This window comes from Copidosoma floridanum, unplaced genomic scaffold, assembly GCF_036245765.1.
Source record: "Copidosoma floridanum isolate Cflo_tuat_1 unplaced genomic scaffold, Cflo_Japanese_pri ptg000032l, whole genome shotgun sequence".
NCBI classification, from domain to species: domain Eukaryota; kingdom Metazoa; phylum Arthropoda; class Insecta; order Hymenoptera; family Encyrtidae; genus Copidosoma; species Copidosoma floridanum.
In genome coordinates this window covers 7,457,426-7,477,350 of record NW_028321909.1, presented here as the reverse complement: position 1 = coordinate 7,477,350, position 19,925 = coordinate 7,457,426, and the positions used below count along the sequence as shown (strand labels likewise).

Genomic DNA, 19,925 nt, shown 5'->3' with positions numbered 1-19,925 from the left:
TTCTTTTTCTGTTTCTCACAAGATGATGTAATAAATAAAGTAAAAGCTTAATTTTAGATACACTTTTATACACCTGACCGAAGTCTCTTTACAACTTGTTAAAAAGGTTATTTCAAAAACACACTCTAAAATTCATCGTTGATTAAATAGAAAATTTTTACAAAAAAATTACAAACGCCGCACTCGATTACCAAGTTCATTATTTCCAATACTGCAGCATAGCTACATTCACGAATGGTGTTGTTACTTCGTCAGACAAAGTAAATCTTCTTTACCAAGAGCTGTAGTAAATTTGCAAACATTTTTCAATTGTTTTATTATGCCAAAAGCAGTTAAGTATTTGTCAAAGTCAATCAAGATGAAGACCCGTTGGTTGACATGCGTGCTCTTGCGCGTGTTTTTGAACGAATGTTCGGCCATATTGGAAATGATGCAACTCCCAAAGCGATTATTGGTCGAAATCTCAATATGGCCGGTGGTTTGTTGTTCCCATTTGCTCCCACTCTGATTGGCTGATCGTATTGTGGTAAGAGAGGGAAATATGCCCGATTTGCCGGTTAGTGAAAAAGTTCAACGAGCCACCATTTTACTCTTTCTCGGTTAATTGTCGAGAACGTGACTAGGATTAAGTACGCTTCAACGTCCTTTTTTTCTTGTTTTAATTGTCTTAAAGTTTTAATGCGCTCTTACCGCGTTGGCAACGTTTATACTCGATTAACTAAGTATAATAATCATTGTGCTCGTGCCAAGTTAGCTGCTTTTCCAACGACTGACAGCCGTCCTCGAGGTAAGAACGTGCCTTTTTTTTCTATCTAACCACAAACACGCGATGCCGCTCGTATTTGTAGATGCATCTGTACTGTGCTTTGTAACCCGATGCGAATGCACTTTCAATCGTTCCTCTAAATTAAGATAAAATCGCCAAATCTAAGGATTCTCGTTCGCCCGTAAGTACATGGCTAGAAAACGCGTGGTCCCCGGTGTATAGCACATCCGGTGCAGGTTGTTGAATCTCCGTCATGATAAGGTACCCAACTGATAACACTCCGTATACTCGCACCCGCTTGTTGAATCGATCGTACAGAACTTTTGCAACATTGGTTCGTGCTTTGCTGAAGCAATTAATGCTATCTTTATATCACTCGTTCCAGAAGGGGAAAAATTCTAAGAATGTTTCAGTGTTTTTTTTTTATACAGTTCATACTTACCCACTGAGGTTCAAGGACACTGCCTTCTTTGTCCGTTGATTTTGGTATATGTTTAGTGTTTAGATTTTCGGCACAAACACGTGTCCCCCGCGAGTTGTGTCCCTTTTGCGTGGGTTAGGACTCACCTGGCGTCTTTTAAAGTTTGTTTTTAATTCATATGCTCCCTTGTAAACAAGAAAAGTACTCGTAGTGTTTCATTCTTACTGTAGAAGTTATAAGTTTATTTGTTAGTTGTGATGGACTAGAGGTACTGTTGGCTTTTTTTCCCCCAATACTTTTTGTAGATGATGTTAATCCATTGACCTTGTTCTTTTTTATTTAATTGAAAGACTAACGTTTAAAAATTTTCAGAGTAATTTGCGAAACACTGGAAGACTAGAAAGAAGTTGCCAAAAATGGCATCTGACACTTTCAATAACGAGCCGGCTCCAACAGCACCTGGTGCTGAAGAGTAAGTTTTATTTAAACTAGTGTGCTGATAATTTTTCTTGAGATTATTTAGCTTGCTCAAAAATATTGAATGTTTTGCCGTAACATTAATAAGTATTTCATGAACACATACTTATGTACGTATGTTTTCACTCAGGACACCTGCCTACACGTTGTTTGTTACAAATGTTCCATCCGAGTTGGAAAAAGTAAGTATCTACAACCTCCTTTTCTTTTCAATTGTATACCTGATTCACTAATATATTCATATTGATCCTCATATTTTACAAATAGGATGGAGTCAAGGATATTTTTTCCGAGTTTGGGCATGTAACTGGTTATGTGTTGGTTAAAAATAAAAACCAAGCGTTTATTTCTTATTCTTCTTATACTGCTGCTGAACGAGCAATTCACGAATTACACCAGAAGTTGCCGTTGAAAATGAACTTACAGTTTCAAGATAAGAAATTAAGAAGCCTTCATAAGCCAGCTACCATAGATTTATCTGGTCCTGTTCTAGATCATAGATACAACTCGTACGATGTGTAAGTTCAGTCTTAATATTTTTTGTATAAAAATGTTGACTTGCGTTTGTCTCCTGCAGTTGTAGTAACTATTTTCTATATTATAGTGACTTTAAAAACATGAAGAAATCCATAAGTATGGGTAAACCCAACTGCACGCCAACTTTCCGTCCTGATCATCGCACGTCCGATGATGATATCCTGTACCCCTGTCCTGGCTCAAATGATCCTACAACATTTAATCCATATGATGGTCCAGGGCCCTACTACAACACAAACTTAATGTATACAAGGTAAGAAGCTTTAAGATATTTTTAAGTTTTCATTTAATAATAAGTAATTGTTTTACAACTAAAGGGGTATAACTCGCATATCCAAGGACGGACAGAGGCAAGTTTCATGTGGTAGAGGTTACACTTACTATAATCTTCCTGAACCACATTATAACATCCCGGCTTGTCTCCAAAAAGTCTACGAAAAACGGGAATATGTAAGTTTTTTTTAGTACCATCACCCATGATATGTAAGATGGTGTAGTCGAAGCTACTTTCTAATTTCCATTTTTCTACAGGGACATTACGAGTTTGCCTCGGAGGATATAGATGATGAAGCTGGAAAGTGTCAAGTTTGCTCTTCTCCCACATCATTTAGATGTCAAAGATGCTCTTTTACATTTTATTGTAACAGAACGTGTCAAAAAAATGATTGGCCGAATCATAAATTAAACTGTCAACCACTTCCGTAAGTAACAGTTTAGTTGAAGTAATAGCCGTCTATAATTATGTTTAAAAATTTTGTACGTATTTATATGAAATATTTTTTTTTGTCAATCTGTACAGGCCCCTAGTCAGAAGAATATCTAACTTGACTCTATCAGAAAATGATCAAACTAACGGGTTACCTAAACAAGTACCCCAAGACCATAAACAGACTCCAACCGGAGAAATCGTTCGAGCCTCGCCAAAAGTATCTCAGTGTCAAGAGCCCACTCAAAACAAGGAATCACCGCCTATGCCAGGTAAACATAAAAAAAAAAAACTATTTCTAATTGAGGACTAAACAGTTGACTGATTTTTGGTTCTCTATCCTTCAGTACGCACCCGCTATGGATTCAGATCCTGATCGATTGAGGGCTGTCTCTGAAGTATTTTACATATTTTAATAAGAATCATCTACGAATATTTACTTGTATTCGCTACGTTTTAGTACTGTTAATATTCCAATCTACTGAAAAAACAGTCTATACTGTAAAGTTAAAAAAGATTATTAGAGTCTTATTTTTATATTATACAAATTTTGACTGATTCTGAATATTTTTTCAATTTTTAATGCTTTCGATTCATTAATCATTTTTTACTCTTTTACTTAATTAAATGATTTGCATTTACTTTCTTGATGCTCAACTAAAAGAAATATCGTCATTTTTCACTTCATTATAAGTAGTTTAGTAGTGATGAATCACTATCACCTCGATTATCATCTTGACAATTATTTGATGAATATTTCAAAACAACTCGACTAATTGTAAAAATTATTCTACACAAAGTGTGAAATCTATTAGAATACATTAAGTTTGTAATGTACGAATGTTTATTTATTCACATTCCTTATACAGGCAAGTCGAAACGTAGCAAATATCAAGGCAAAATCCACATGTTTCTTGTCGAGTCTGAATCTTCATTTTCCTCTTAAGCTGTAATTGCATTGCATTTACGATGCCAAGATGCATTTTATTTACGTTTTTTTTCTTCCTTATTAAAAATTGATTTAAAATGCATGATGAATTTTGAGAAATTATATCATACCTATTTTATTCAGTACTAAATTGGTACTGCGTTTTTGGTAAACTACATAACCAACATAAGGTTAAGTTGGTATTCATGCATCAAACTACTGGCGATCGGTAATTTTTTTTTTTTTTTTTTTTTTTTTTTTTTTAATTCTACTTAACATATTCTAATAGTAAGTTTTTAGTAATAAATAAAAATTAATCCGCGATGCTAAGAAATTGACAGCAAGCTTTTTTTATTGCACTTGATGTTGCTTGGATTAATCTATAAAACTTAAAAACTACTTTTTCTTAAATTTTGTATTTTTCGTTAAAAAATGAAACCATAAGAGGGTATATATGCACGTAACTGTACAATTTTTTTATAATATAATTCTTTTTGCAGCTCAACAAAACAAGCCAAGCACCGAGAGTCCAGCAGGATCAGCAAAAAATCACAACGGAATTGCCAGCTTGCCTAAAGATGAAGCTAAGAACGGCCCGAATAGATCTGAATCTTTCCAGAGTAATCGCATTCACAATAGTAACGAACAACAAACGTCGTTTAATCCATTGCGCCAGCAGAAGCAGGTCTCACCAAACCATGCTCAACCACGTCAACAGCAGCAGTATCAACAGAAATCGCCACAACAACAGTATCAAAAGTCTCCACAGATGCCTCAGCAGCAACAGCAGTCAAGACCTCAGCAACAACAGCGAACTCCTTATCAGCAGCAAACTGAGCCTAAGCAAAATGCCATGGTACAAAAAATCAGCGACGATGACATAGGATTTGAGGGAGCCAGTCAGTTTCTGCCAAGAGACAGGTTCGTCGACGTTATCATCACGAATTATATTTCACGCGGCATGTACTGGGTCCAGCGCGCTGATCATTTTGAAGACTTTAAAAAGTTCAAAGCCGTTTTGGCAAAAGCTGCCGAGCAAGCAAAAATGGTCAAGCCCGAAGTAAACGTCAATTGCGTGCTTCAGCACGAAGGTGAATGGTACCGTGCCAAAATAACGTCAATCAGTGATAACGTATCAGAGGTATTTATATTTATTTACCCACTAATTTTATTTTTGGTCTTCGTGATTAAGCATTGAGAGTACAATCACGTTTGTTGCAGGTTTTCTTGTATGATTACGGTATAGTTGACCAATTGGCAGTATCTAAGGTCTTCCATCAGACATTCAGTGACTATCCATACTTTGCTCGTCGCATCTGTCTCGTTGATGCTGCTGACGAAAGCCTGAAGACACTTTCAACTGTTGGACAATCTTTATCTGTTCAATCAGTGTCAGTGATAGGAGACGGAAGTATTGTTGTTCAAGCAAAGCCTGCTAAAGATTTGAGCGATTCGGTAATTGAAGTTTTTTTTTAATAAGCAACGCATTAAACGTAAAAGATAAACCTAAAATTAAATATTAACTAAACAAAAAAAAACAGGTATCAAACGGCACAGTTGATAATAAACCAGCTCCAACAGAGGACGATATTTTCCTGTCCAAATTAACAAGTTTGCCAAACGTACTCGACGAACTTAGGGAATCTCAGGAAGGTTGCATATTGAAACACGCTAAAATCAGCCAGAATGAGTACAATGTCAGTTTCGTGCCTACTGAAAATGAAGAGCAGTTTAATAGTTTAGTCACAGTATTAGCAGAAAGTTGTATCAAGATGTTACAAAAAAATCCAAGCTTCAAGTAAGACAATTATCTTCTATGAACGTACAAAAACTTGATCAACTATTGATTTTATAACAATTGGACTCATTAATTATTCAGGCCAAACGTTGGTGACTTCATTTGTGGAGAAAATGAATCAAAAGAATGGTACAGAGGTGTTGTTTCAGCTGTGAAACCCATCGTTATGCTCGCTGTGATTGACGAATGTAGATTCTTTGCACCGGTGAGGTACTGTCCACTGCCTGAAGGGTTTGATAAACTTGTTAGCATGGGCTTGGTCTGTCAACTAGAATCCAACACCATAATGGTTAGCAATATTTACCAACAGCTACTGTACTGTGAATGAAAGTCAACGAAGTATAAAACAAATTTTTTTTTTTTTTTTTTTAGCCTGATACAATGGACGTAGGCATGTTCAAAGTTCTCAAAATTTCAAAGGATTCTGTTAAAATCTCGATTGAATCCCCGGATGATAGTAATTTTAAAATCGAAGCTCAGGTAAAAAAGTGGGTTCCCATACCTGAACAGAAAGGTATCCGAATGCCCACATTAGTCTCTGGTAACAAGATTATCATGACGCATTTCGTCAGTGCCAACAAAGCTTATGTTAAAATTGATGAAAGTAGTGAACTGGAGCGATGTCACTTATTAGAACAAGAAGTTTCAAAGTGCGCACGGAGTAATCGTATGTTCAATTGTTTTAGAGTTTTTTAATGTATGTTATTTTCGAAATGCTGACAATTGATTTTACAGCTCAACCACTTTCTGAAAAACCTGTTGTTGGGGAAATGGTTTTGTCGTCCTTTGAGAGTGATGGTAACTTTTATCGAGCAGTTGTGACTAAAGTAGATGGTGATAGAATTATGGTGAAGTACATTGATTACGGAAATGATGAAGAGAGAGCGTTGAAGCACCTTTTCAAGCTAACCGATTCATTGAAATCTGTAAGTATTCACAGACTTAACTACATCAGAAATAATTATGTATCACATCGATATTATTAATGAGCTATTACTCTCTTCTTTAGCAAAAAGCAGGCTGTGCTAAGATTACACTGAAAGGCATCGACCCTAATACTCCTTTAACGCCAGAAGCTTCAGATTATTATCAGTCACTCATAGCATCCCAGGCATCTCTGATATGTACGTTTGAAGGTTATCCAATCAAAGACGGAGTCATCTTAAAAACTCAAAACCACGAGATTGTTAACGATGTATGTAGAAGCGCTTTGGAACCTTCTTGGAAATCAAAAAAACCTGAAAATGGTACATAGTAATCTTTAGTTTCATTTAAGAAAGTTCTAACACGTTACTCTTAAGTCAACACAGACTAAATAAACAGTTTCAATTGAGGGGAAAAAAAACATGAAATACATTTTACTCACATTATGAGGATTGAATGATCTTTTATGTCTGTAAATAAACCCAAGTTTTGTATATTACTTGAATGTTGAGTCTATGTTGGCTATAGTTTGTAACTACTTAAGTGAGTTGGCGCACAATTTCATTAAACATGATTTTTTCATTATCATTTGTTTCAATAGATCGCCAAGTCTACTCCTTAAGCAACTTGCCAGTCCTGAAAATCGGTGATGTCGGAGATGAGTTGAAGGTTATAGTTCTAAGTTATTATGAGAAAGCTGGCAATATTGTAGTAGCCCCAGACGATGAAAATGCTATTGTAGCTATTCATGGTGAAATGCTTGAAAGGGTACGCATAAAGGCTTATCATGTTTGTATAGGATTTTTGTTTCATAAGCAAAAAAAGAGTGTATATTTTTCCTTATTAGATTCAAGAATACATTGGAACAGTTGAAGGTCACTACATACCGAGAGACGAGGAACTCTGTATAGCTATGTACTGTGACTGTTTTTACCGAGGACTGTGTATAGATTCTGTTTGCTCTCCAAATGAATCCACTATCTTTTTCATCGATTATGGTAATACAGAAACTGTCAAACACACGGATATTCGTCAAATCACACCTGATTTCTTAACACTACCGGCTCTTGGAACTCTGTGCAACATGGAATGTAAGTTAAATCTGATTTCATTACTCGCTCATTATATACATTAATGACAGCTTTTAAAAATGCTTGTTTTTTAATTTTTTCTCCAGCAACCATGTTCCCAGAAAAACTCTCAGAGGCAGCCAAGAAGGTAATACCTGATATTTTGCCGCTCAATGAAAAGGTCATCGTAAAAATTGTAGGAATAGATGATGATGGCTCTCCAAATATCGAAGTGCCTATAGTTCGCTTAAAACTAACTGAAATGAAATTAATTTAAATTAAGTTATTTATTTATTTTCTCTTCACGCTAATGACTAAAATTAAATATTTTACTTGAACATTGTTAAAAGGCAAAAAGTTTTTTGCAAAAGCAGTTTTACTTCTTATTTTTCAATATTGACGAATGGTTTATTTTACAAAAGAACGAAAAAGGTTCAAGTACGTTTTAGATAAACAAATCGTAAGATGATTCCCAAGTATAGGTGCTTGATTTCCAAGAGCAAAGACTTCTATATCAAACACTAGTTTTTTAAGCATATTTAAGCTTTATTCTGGTTAAATGCAGAACAATTTTCGTAGTTTATGCTAATTTTAAAGCTGTAAGTCTTAACTTAGTTTTAAGATTTTTGAATTATTTTTATAAGTTCGTTTTTTATACATAAATTGTATTGATGTTTCATGTAAAAATTAAAGTCTTTTGTTTTAATACAAATAAAAATTTTAAAGAAAATTCTTTGTGTTCTTAATTTACAACATCGTAAATATTTTAAGGGTTGCCTTTTACTTGTGATTCAGCGCTGTATACATAACAACGAGCAGTCTATGGAGCTGTTCACATAGACATTTTTTGCTTATTTCATTGTGAACGTTCATATTGAAAAGGGGGTTCCACTGTTCCGCTAAACTTGAAGTGAGTGAACAGACTGAACAGACCTATACCTCTTTTTCCATCAGGTAACAAAGCCTATAGGCAACAAACTATATTATGGTCCCAACTATGTTGACTGACAGAGAACACAGTATAGGTCTGTTCAGTCTGTTCACTCAATTTGAGTTTAGCGGAACAGTGGAACCCCCTTTTCACAATGAAATAAGCAAAAAATGTCTATGTGAATATGTGAATAGCTCCTACTAATATTTTTTAAGTGCTGCTTGAAACTTCCAAGAAAAAATAACTAGAAAATCACTAGCATCGTAACTTCTAGTTATTTTTCTTGGAAGTTTGATGGGTACATTTTGGTTCAAAATTCGCCACGCTAGATGGCGCTGGTTGTAGAAAATTTTCGATAAAGGGTGTATTCCGCAAATGCTGCCAGCAGTTAAGTTACGTAGGTCGTGGTAACGCCGCATGGTCGGGTAGCGCTAGCGTCAACCTGTACTAACTGTCGGTGGGTTCCGCATGTCAACAAACTCCGAAATATCAGATGGCATGGGAGCGAAAACAGTAAAAAATATCAAAGTTTGTTGACATGCGGAACCCACCGACAGTTAGTACAGGTTGACGCTAGCGCTACCCGACAATGCGGCGTTACCACGACCTACGTAACTTAACTGCTGGCAGCATTTAACCGCCTTTTTCACTAACGTTTAGAATAATGATTGAGACAATCAATGATTGTATCATGAGTTTTTGTATAAAGTTCAATTTATACAAATAAGTTGGTAAATAGAGGCACACATGATTAATATTTAAACATTTTAAGCTGTATAAATATATAACATAGATTCCAAATATGCATTATTACCGCTGGAATATGCTAACAAAACCAAATATCCGTCTTTCTCACCCAGCAAAATAATAGGTATCTGTATAATCCTGTATCAATTTATTGCACACATGCGAAATGTTCAATGACAGTAAACAATGACATAATTTCAAACTTTACTTTTAACTCTTCATTTCACACGTAATTTTACAATGCAATTGATAAATTATTATTCATACAAAAGTATTAATATTCTTATAGGAGGTCGATTTTCAGGCAAAAGATTATTTGTAAACTTGCCGTAAACAGCACAGCCAATGTCAACTTTTTATTTTCTATCTACACAACTAGTTGCGGCTGGTTTTAGCGTTTCAAATTTCTAAACTAAAAAGTGGCCCTAAAATTCTAAAGGAAAGCTTTAGATATCTTAGGCCCTAGAGCCATTTTGTCAATTATAAACCAGCCGCAACTTATTTGACAGATACAAAATAAAAATTCAACATTTTCTGTGCTATTTGCGGCAAGTTTACAATTTATCTATTACTCGAAAGTATAAATATATAGGAGGTCAATATTCGTATGAAACATACACTGCAAACTTGCCGCAAGTAGCACAAACATCGTTAATTATTTATTTTGTATCTATTTCAATAGTTGCGGCTGGTTTATAAGTAATTAAACGGCTCCAGGGCTAAGCTGCCTAAAGCTCTCCTTCAGAATTTCAGAAGCAATTTTTGGCCAAAAAAATCACGACCGCTAGATGGCGCTGATCCTAATGATTATTACTACTTGTAGTAGAGCCATTTGATCAATTATAAACCAGCCGCAACTAATTTCGTAGATACAAAATAAATAGTTAAAGATAAATGTGCTATTTGCGGCAAGTTTGCAGTGTATGTTTTATACGAATATCAACCTCATATATATTTATACTTTTGGGTAATAGATGAATTGTAAACTTGACGCAAACAGTGCAAACAACGTTAACTTTTTATTTTATATTTATGAAATTAGTTGCGGCTGGTTTATAAGTAATTAAATGGCTCTAGGGCTAAGCTGCCTAAAGCTCTCTTTCAGAATTTCAGAAGCAATTTTTGGCCAAAAAAATCACTACCGCTAGATGGCGCTGATCCAAATGATTATTACTACTTGTAGTAGAGCCATTTGATCAATTATAAACCAACCGCAACTAATTTAGTAAATACAAAATAAAAAGATAACATTGTTTGTGCTGTTTGCGGCAAGTTTACAATGCATTTTTTACACGAATTTTGACTTCCTATATATTTATACTTTCGGGTGAAAAATAAATTGTAAACTTGCCGCCAATAGTGCGAACAATGTTCACTTTTTATTTTGTATTTATCAAATTAGTTGCGGCTGGTTTATAAATGATTAAATGGCTCTAGTATAAGCATAGTAATAATCATTTGGATCAGCGCCATCTAGCGGTAGTGATTTTTTTGGCCAAAAATTGCTTCTGAAATTCTGATGGAGAGCTTTAGGCAGCTTAGCCCTAGAGCCATTTAGTCACTTATAAACCAGCCGCAACTATTGAAATGGATACAAAATAAATAATTAACGATGTTAGTGCTGTTTGCGGCAAGTTTACAATTTATCTATTACCCAAAAGTGTAAATATAAGGGAGGTCGATATTGGTGTAAAACATACACTGCAAACTTGCCGCAAGTAGCACAAACATCGTTAATTATTTATTTTGTATCTATTTCAATAGTTGCGGCTGGTTTATAAGTAATTAAACGGCTCCAGGGCTAAGCTGCCTAAAGCTCTCCATCAGAATTTCAGAAGCAATTTTTGGCCAAAAAAATCACTACCGCTAGATGGCGCTGATCCAAATGATTATTACTATGCTTATACTAGAGCCATTTAATCATTTATAAACCAGCCGCAACTAATTTGATAAATACAAAATAAAAAGTGAACATTGTTCGCACTATTGGCGGCAAGTTTACAATTTATTTTTCACCCGAAAGTATAAATATATAGGAAGTCAAAATTCGTGTAAAAAATGCATTGTAAACTTGCCGCAAACAGCACAAACAATGTTATCTTTTTATTTTGTATTTACTAAATTAGTTGCGGTTGGTTTATAATTGATCAAATGGCTCTACTACAAGTAGTAATAATCATTTGGATCAGCGCCATCTAGCGGTAGTGATTTTTTTGGCCAAAAATTGCTTCTGAAATTCTGAAAGAGAGCTTTAGGCAGCTTAGCCCTAGAGCCATTTAATTACTTATAAACCAGCCGCAACTAATTTCATAAATATAAAATAAAAAGTTAACGTTGTTTGCACTGTTTGCGTCAAGTTTACAATTCATCTATTACCCAAAAGTATAAATATATATGAGGTTGATATTCGTATAAAACATACACTGCAAACTTGCCGCAAATAGCACATTTATCTTTAACTATTTATTTTGTATCTACGAAATTAGTTGCGGCTGGTTTATAATTGATCAAATGGCTCTACTACAAGTAGTAATAATCATTAGGATCAGCGCCATCTAGCGGTCGTGATTTTTTTGGCCAAAAATTGCTTCTGAAATTCTGAAGGAGAGCTTTAGGCAGCTTAGCCCTGGAGCCGTTTAATTACTTATAAACCAGCCGCAACTATTGAAATAGATACAAAATAAATAATTAACGATGTTTGTGCTACTTGCGGCAAGTTTGCAGTGTATGTTTTACACCAATATTGACCTCCCTTATATTTACACTTTCGGGTGATAGATAAATTGTAAACTTGCCGCAAACAGCACTAACATCGTTAATTATTCATTTTGTATCTATTTCAATAGTTACGTAGGTCGTGGTAACGCCGCATTGTCGGGTAGCGCTAGCGTCAACCTGTACTAACTGTCGGTGGGTTCCGCATGTCAACAAACTCCGAAATATCAGATGGCATGGGAGCGAAAACAGTAAAAAATATCAAAGTTTGTTGACATGCGGAACCCACCGACAGTTAGTGGGTGCGTTCCGAAAGTCAGATTCACCGCGTAAATGGCAACGCTGCTGTCACAGATCGTCACATAAGGTAAAGTGACTACTGGAGCTGAGGTCCGAAATGCCAAAACAAATCGCGCTTTTTTCCATAACACCGTCGCTAAAAATCACGATTTGTTTTGGTATTTCGGACCTCAACTCCAGTAGTCACTTTACCTTATGTGACGATCTGTGACAGCAGCGTTGCCATTTACGCGGTGAATCTGACTTTCGGAACGCCCCCAGTACAGGTTGACGCTAGCGCTGCCCGACCATGCGGCGTTACCACGACCTACGTAACTTAACTGCTGGCAGCATTTGCGGAATACACCCAAAGGACTATATCGAAAATTTACAATCAGCGATTGTAAGATAAATATATATAGGTACTTATTAGATGCACTCACTACGTACAGAGTGTTAATATAGTGTAATGTGCTTATTAACTTTTATTCCCAACAGCGTAAAATTATAATTAAATAATAGCAATAATACAGAGAAAATATGCGAATGCTATTGTTAATTTAGAAGTATAATAAATCGTTGTGACAAATATGTTAGTAATATTCAGAACACCTGTGATGTCTGGTTTTATCATTCATAACATACATACACAAGTCAGAGAACACGTAGTAGAATATACTTACTCTTCTTGATAAGTACTTTTTTGTTTCAAATAGTTAATTGAATTAAGAAGCAAGTATATATCAATCCTCGCAATGCACTGTAGATAAAGAGTTTGTATGTACACACAGTGGATAGATATTCATACCTCAACAAAATTAAGTGGTAAATTAAAATAGTTCAAGATTTTGTGTTTAAACAATAAACATTTGAAACGGAAGATGAACTGTTGTTTATGATCTTCGAGAACAGAAAGATCAACTGCAACTAATGGCAATGAATGTACAAACGAGATACCCTTACGAGGGCTTACTTTATAAGTACACAAATGCTATGAAAGGATGGCAGTATAGGTGGTTCATATTGAGCCCAGAAACTGGTGAGTTGCACTACTTCCTCAGCGAGTCAGAAAAGAATCAGAGGCCAAGATGTTCTATTTATTTAGCTGGAGCTGTCATTGCTCCCAGCGACGAAGATTCCAACACTTTCACCGTCAATTCAGCAACAGGTTAGTGTTTTTTATAATATGTGCATGCATTCTTTACTTATGTCTTATGTCTTACACAATTATGTATTCAGCCTACTTTTCCACTAATAACAATTGAAATGTACTGTTGTATAACTAACTTGTGATAAGTTCCAATGATGAAGCTCACAAGTTTGTCAGCAATGAAGATTATTCATTTATTTATTCATCCTATAAGTCTATGGGACCCAATGCCTTTTACAAATAATAGTATATATAATCATGTATCGCTAAATTGCGGAATAACAATCTCATTGTCACATGTGAAAAACAATAGCAACATAGGCATCTGCAAACAAGTAGCTTAAGCACTTGGTGCATAAGTTGCTTTTACGTTATTTCAATAATCCCCAAAATCACTGATAGCACCCAAGTGTTACCACACACTCATGAAACATGGTTCTTTTTCTTGCCCTTAACATCATTCTCGTGTCCTGGCGCACAGGCGACATGATCAAGCTACGAGCCACGGACGCTCGAGCGCGCCAGGAATGGGTGGACAAGTTGCGTGCCGTCATCGAGATGTACACGCGAGCGATAGCGAGTAGCCACCCGCCCTTGCCTCCTCGCGAGCACACGAGCAGCCTACGAGCGGCAACCAGCTGTGTGAGCAACCCCGTGGCCAAACTTGAGGTCCTGGACGCCTTTGCCAATTGCCGTGAGCAGCTGAACAAGGCCGAGAAACAGAGTCAGTCCTTGGCCCAAGCCATCGAAAGCTCCAGCATGAATCTCGACCCTGAGCTATTGGTGCTTAAGGCCACTGCCTATGCCACGGTTTACACTCTCAATCAGTGCTTGAACATTTTGTATCAGTAATCATACGGATTCATAGGGATCTAACAGGTTGTAGATGTATTGTCGTGGAAGATTGTTGAAATTAGAACTTAATTGTTATTGAGAGTTGCAAGGTGCAATATTATACTCGCTGTTTGACTTTGTACATAAAAGAGAATGCTCAAGATGATGAGATTGAATATTAAAGATCAGTCATTTGGGCTGCTTTGTAACTAATTCGTTTTTTTTAATAACTTATTTCTTTGTAAGTACAAAACCTTCCACTACTTATCGAAATAGAGGATGTTCATATGTTATAGGAATAATATTTTTTTTTTGTACTTTGCCAAGGTATAATCTGATCGCTTGGATTTATTTTTTTTCTATTTTTTCATTATACTCGGAAGCTTACTCTAGTTTGATTAATTAACAAAAATGTATGGCAATAGATAGATTTAATTTTTTTATGCTTTTTTACAATATAAAGCATCTATCCAAGATGAATATTTCACACAAAATGTTTCATATTTATATTTTAATAATTTAGTGATAGAATAAGCGACTATGTACTGCAGGATTTCCTTTGTTCAGCTGTTAGAGATCCGAATACATGATTTTTTAATGATAACAAAAGACATGGGTGTGGACCTCGGAATAAGTAATATAATACTGTGTGACAAATGTGATTCAAAATAATACCTGCTACATACAACTATAATGTGACCTAATGAGAATTTCATTGAAACATTACTTGCTCTGTGGAGGCAAACTTAGTGTAATATATGATCAAAACTTTTTACCTAGAGTAAAATGCTGGTGTTCAAGTAGTAATTTTGAGCTGCTTACCCAATAGTAGGCCATCTCCAATTTATTGCTCAACAAAACTAAAAATGTGCAAACACAAAACAGTGATTGAATTTCTAAAAAAGCGTTCTTTGCCTGAAAATGTTACACTACAAAGAATATTATTTTTTTATCTAGTGCAATAAAGGTGCTTTGCCATGTAATACGAACAAACTTATTTCATGTACATTGTAAAATAACAATGCTTTACTGTTTCGTTCTTGTGATAGAAAATTAGACTAATATTTACTTGACATGATATTCGAAACATTATCTATATTGTTTTTAATTCTTGCCTTTTTACTTTCACAGTTAATATATGTATCTCAATAAACTACTTAGTTTTTATACTTTTTTTGAAGTTTGTTTAAAGTATTCGATTCAATCTAAATGCTTTCATTTCACAACTACTTAAAACTGTAATGTAAATAATATTCTATATAATTTTACGTCATATGTTTGCTTTGCTATAATGAATGTAGAGAGAAAAAGAAAGAAAAAGAGAGTACAAAATATATTCCACGAGATTACTGTTAACCGTATACTTTTATTACAATTATTGTACATTTAATTATTATTAAAATGCTGCATCACATATTATAATCACTCGAACATATCATTAATTTGTTAAAAGAAATGTATGAACTCAAGTGTCACACAATTTATGCCTTCCAAAATTTCTGTAATCCGCTTTTCTGATGAAATGTATTTCTTAGCTAAGCGTTGTATTTTCAGTTGTTTAAACATGACCTTTTTTATGTTTAATTTAAAAATTTAATTGCCGTTGCGAACTTGTCACAGACAAAATAAAATAAATTTTTTAATACAAAGACAAGTAATATACGCAAATTTTAGAAAAAAATACGCAAATTAGCGTATTTTTTATGTACGTCAAAATAAATTTTTTACAATAATAAATTGATCGTTGAAAGCTTTTATTACTAATTATTGGTGTATTAATTTAATACCTGAAAATTACTTCTCAGATCACCTGAAAAAATAAAAAGTCTTGGATTTGATCTCGTCTGAAGTACCAATTGTTCATGTTTAGTATATAGGCTCTATGTGTATGTAATATTAAGTGATAAACTTAATCTTATATTTCATAAATTTTTGTGAAATATCTGTAGGTTTTTAGGTAACACTTGACTTATAGAAAGAAAAAATAGTAAATAATATTTTTTTTTTTTTTTTTTTCTATAAACTTTTATTTATTTAATTATACACTTGTCAATTCTAGCTTTTGGTTTGAAAAATATTTAATAAAAATTATAAGTAAGTATGAACTTTGCATTAAAAAAAAAAAAAATAGTTTTTGACGTTTTAATTTTTCGTTAAAACAAATACTATCAAGTAAATACTTTCAATTGTTGTGATTTTTTGGTACAATGGAAAATTTATTTGTTACTTAAATAAGAAAATTCTCCGCGTTGAATAAATTTAAGTCAAATCGTAATGATGGGCTACTTCATGTATGGATTTCATAAACTAATTTTATACATAGATTATGAAATTTTTAAATTAATTATCTCTTGATGTATTTTTCCACAAATAATGTTACTTGCACGTTCACAAAAAACAAGTTCCCAAAAAGAGTCCCATATTAAAATAGGGTAAAAAATAATATATAATTTATAATACACAAAATAATATATAATTTATAATACACGTATAATCTTTTTTAGATGTATTTGTAACCCTGAGGTTGAAAGAACAAAATTTTGTTCATTACTGAAAACTCTTTGCAGTCGTAAGATTGTAATAATTGAAAAAATGTTAAGCTGAGTTACATTAATGTCCCATGTGAAGGAATGAAAAAAAATTTTCGAATTCTCCGGCAGCAAAAACCTCTTGCGATATTATTTCGTTAAACTGCATATTCAAACGCTCGTAGTAAACCTAATAAAACTTATTTGAGTACAAGAATAATTTAGCTAATAAAAAAATGCGTGAAGTATCTGTTTAAATTGACTAGATAACAATAGCGATAAAAAAGATAGCATAAGTGCCTAACGAATACAAAAAGCCCATCACATTAATACCCCTTGAACCATCGAGTGAGTGAAATTAATCATCAATTCGTTGAGCCAATTTGATAAAAAATCTCTCGGCGATTTTTAATGTACAACAGCATGAGACCATATTATTTATTACCTCTTTTGTTGTTAAATTACGAAGGTACGTAGTTTTAATAATTGTTTTATGCGTATTTTTTTTGTGCACATTGCACCGTTATACGTCGTTTTTTCGTTCAGAAAAAGATGATGATCTTGAAAAACTTGGCGTTACAGACAACAATGTTCTTGATGAAGCAGCCGTAGTCTTAACCGCGACGGTCCCTTCAGTTGGTGCTTTTAGCTGAAATTTCAGTGATTGCAGTAACCCCTTGTTTGAAGCGAGTTATCTTTTTCCCACGTACGAGACAGTAAAATACATACATATACGGACGCATTATTCGGCAGGTCTTGCTCTTCCGACTGAAAGTATACGCGGTGGCAGCGAGATAAACCTCAACGAGTTCACCTACCACGTGACCATTTTGCCCGAAGCGACAAAATTATGTGGAGGTGTCATTATCGACAATATGCACGTGATCACGGCAGCCCATTGTGTATTAAAAAATAACGGACACATGTTTTCCAATCTCATCGCCGTCGTTGCCGGTGTGCGTGATCTCAGTGAATTTAGCCGTAGCGAAGCGAGACTGGTCGACAAAATCTACGCACTAAAAGAAGATATTGATTTTCCCCTTGTCTTGCCGTTCGCGGACATCGTTGTCCTAAAGGTAGTACATCATGTTGGGTTTGCATTATTTTTGCCGAGGTCATTTTTTTTTCTTTCTATTTTTCCGCGCGGTAAGTATACGTGTAACGCTCGATCGTGCGAATCAGTTCTCGAGTATATTTTACCAGTGTATGAAAATGTAGCGCTTCTCACCCGCTATTTGGCACGTGACGGCGACGCGTAGTGGCTGCAAACTTGAACCTTTCCCTTTTGTGTTGTACCAACGGACTTGAGCGCAATTATTTTGTGCGAGTTTTGAGAAATAATTTTTTTTTCCCCGAATCAGGTTGAATATTTTCCGAAAAAATTTTACATTCATCACTACTCATAATAAAATACTGAGAAAATTTTTTTTTTTGTTTTTTTTTGTTTTTTTGCTGATAAGTGCAAAATATTTGATAATTCTTAGGTTTGTTTTCGAGGTATTAAAAATCAAATGTTTGAATATTTTATGGAATAATTGGACTAGTTTTTCTTAAATTATTTTTTCTTCCGCAACTACCATGTATTGTACTTATTTGATGCGAAAAATATTCTTTATTACTGTGTTGCGAATAACAATTACAAAAAAAAAAAAATTTGCCACATACAACATATACTCCATGTTAAGCAAAAAGTTTTATTAAACAAATTCAAAAAGCATTTCTGTTCAAGTCTATGTTCGAGCATTCAAAGTATTAGTTTTTGTTTGTTTTAACACTTATTAGTTTTAACATACATCATGAACCACTGAGAGAGCCAAGAATTATAATGCTGATATTCGTGATTTTTATTCAATAGCTGAGAGCTTTCATTGTCATATATGTACACACTTGGGAGTAAGTAATCATGTCCAAATTTCATGCAGATCAGGTATGTGGTCACTTACTCTTAGGTGCACACATCAGGAGTATTATTTGGTTGTGCATCGCAATATCAAATAAACTTCTATCGCTTACTTATGAAATGTTTTAAATATCCTTTTTTTTTTTTAATGGGTTATATAATAGTTAGATCGTGAGTTGGATTTGTTTTTCGATGACCACTTGAGCTCCATTGGTTTACCGCTGGATGATTCAACATACGAAAATGTCGAAGCCAACATCACTGGTATGGGCATCCAGGATGATATTATCGGATCCAACGCTGTGTTCCCGAATGACTACACAACTCAAATTCGCTACCTTACGACTACTGTACTCGACCGCGCGAACTGTCAAAACTATTTGAATCATCATTTTAATGATAGGATCTTGTGCGCAAAAACGAAATTTCGTCCGAGCATTCATGGACCAGAGGGTGTATGTCGGGTAAGTCGTTACTTCATTCATGACATGGAAATATTATTAAAAAAGTGTGTTTAAAGACATTTTTCTCATTTTATTTGGACACAAAATCATGTACAACTTAAACTACATGTTGAAACTTTAAGGGTGACAGTGGAGGCCCACTCGTCCACAATGGCGTTTTGATCGGGATACAATCCTTTGGTCCAACCGACTGCGACGAAACTTACGCTCCAAGTTCTTACGTCAAAGTGTTTAAGTACTTGTTTTTCATACTCCATGCAATAAATCATGGTTGCGATCCCATGTTGATGATCTGCCACGTTTGTCCTTTGCCAAGGAAACTTTGAGGAAGCGGATATTTTTTATCTATTACCAAATTTGTACTCGGTGTTATATATATTCTTTACTGTTACGGATATGTATTTTGTTAACAAACATTTTTCTTCTTTACATTTTTTTTTTTTTTTGTTTGTTTCCTATGAGCGCAAAAACTTTCATGTATTTTTAAAATATGTTTTATGTAAATCACACAAAATGACTTATGTGTAATGTTAAAATTTTTTTAAATGGAAAAAGATTATTCAAGCACCGAACATTACCGTGTAATTTATTGGTCTTTTAAATTATATATATATATATTATATAGGCCCCGAGTTCGCAATGCTTTTACATGCATGAATTAATACTTCAGTATTTGCATAAAAGAAGGAAAAAAAGAGTCTTTAAAACGTAAAATATTTATCTCTTGTACTATAAGTATTGGATACCCTG

At 34.4% G+C, this 19,925-nt stretch overlaps 3 protein-coding genes across 4 annotated transcripts; all 3 read left to right on the top strand.

Moving 5' to 3' along the window:
• The first annotated feature begins 559 nt into the window (after positions 1–559).
• vret (vreteno) lies at positions 560–8,345 on the top strand. Of its 2 annotated transcripts, none has more exons than XM_089597409.1 (18): positions 560–787; positions 1,560–1,659; positions 1,795–1,846; positions 1,932–2,173; positions 2,269–2,454; positions 2,519–2,651; positions 2,733–2,902; positions 3,001–3,179; positions 4,336–4,976; positions 5,057–5,290; positions 5,377–5,633; positions 5,715–5,922; positions 6,006–6,300; positions 6,369–6,559; positions 6,643–6,880; positions 7,159–7,325; positions 7,405–7,648; positions 7,735–8,345. In XM_089597409.1, the coding sequence occupies exons 2-18, from the start codon at positions 1,604–1,606 to the stop codon at positions 7,902–7,904; spliced, it is 3,663 nt and encodes a 1,220-aa protein (XP_089453535.1). In that variant the 5' UTR covers positions 560–787; positions 1,560–1,603; the 3' UTR covers positions 7,905–8,345. The 2 variants fall into 2 exon arrangements, with proteins under 2 accessions (XP_089453535.1, XP_014212188.2); XM_014356702.2 differs by having other exon boundaries at positions 561–787; positions 1,932–2,182.
• Positions 8,346–12,741: 4,396 nt separating this feature from the next.
• LOC106642074 (oxysterol-binding protein-related protein 11) lies at positions 12,742–15,940 on the top strand. The gene is made up of 2 exons (XM_014356712.2): positions 12,742–13,467; positions 13,931–15,940. The coding sequence occupies exons 1-2, from the start codon at positions 13,230–13,232 to the stop codon at positions 14,299–14,301; spliced, it is 609 nt and encodes a 202-aa protein (XP_014212198.1). The 5' UTR covers positions 12,742–13,229; the 3' UTR covers positions 14,302–15,940.
• Positions 15,941–17,234: 1,294 nt separating this feature from the next.
• Positions 17,235–19,501, top strand: LOC149373370 (snake venom serine protease 3-like). Its single transcript, XM_089597496.1, has 5 exons — positions 17,235–17,280; positions 17,358–17,450; positions 17,565–17,887; positions 18,876–19,175; positions 19,298–19,501. Exons 1-5 carry the CDS (start codon positions 17,235–17,237, stop codon positions 19,499–19,501), a joined length of 966 nt encoding a protein of 321 aa, XP_089453622.1.
• Positions 19,502–19,925: the final 424 nt, after the last annotated feature.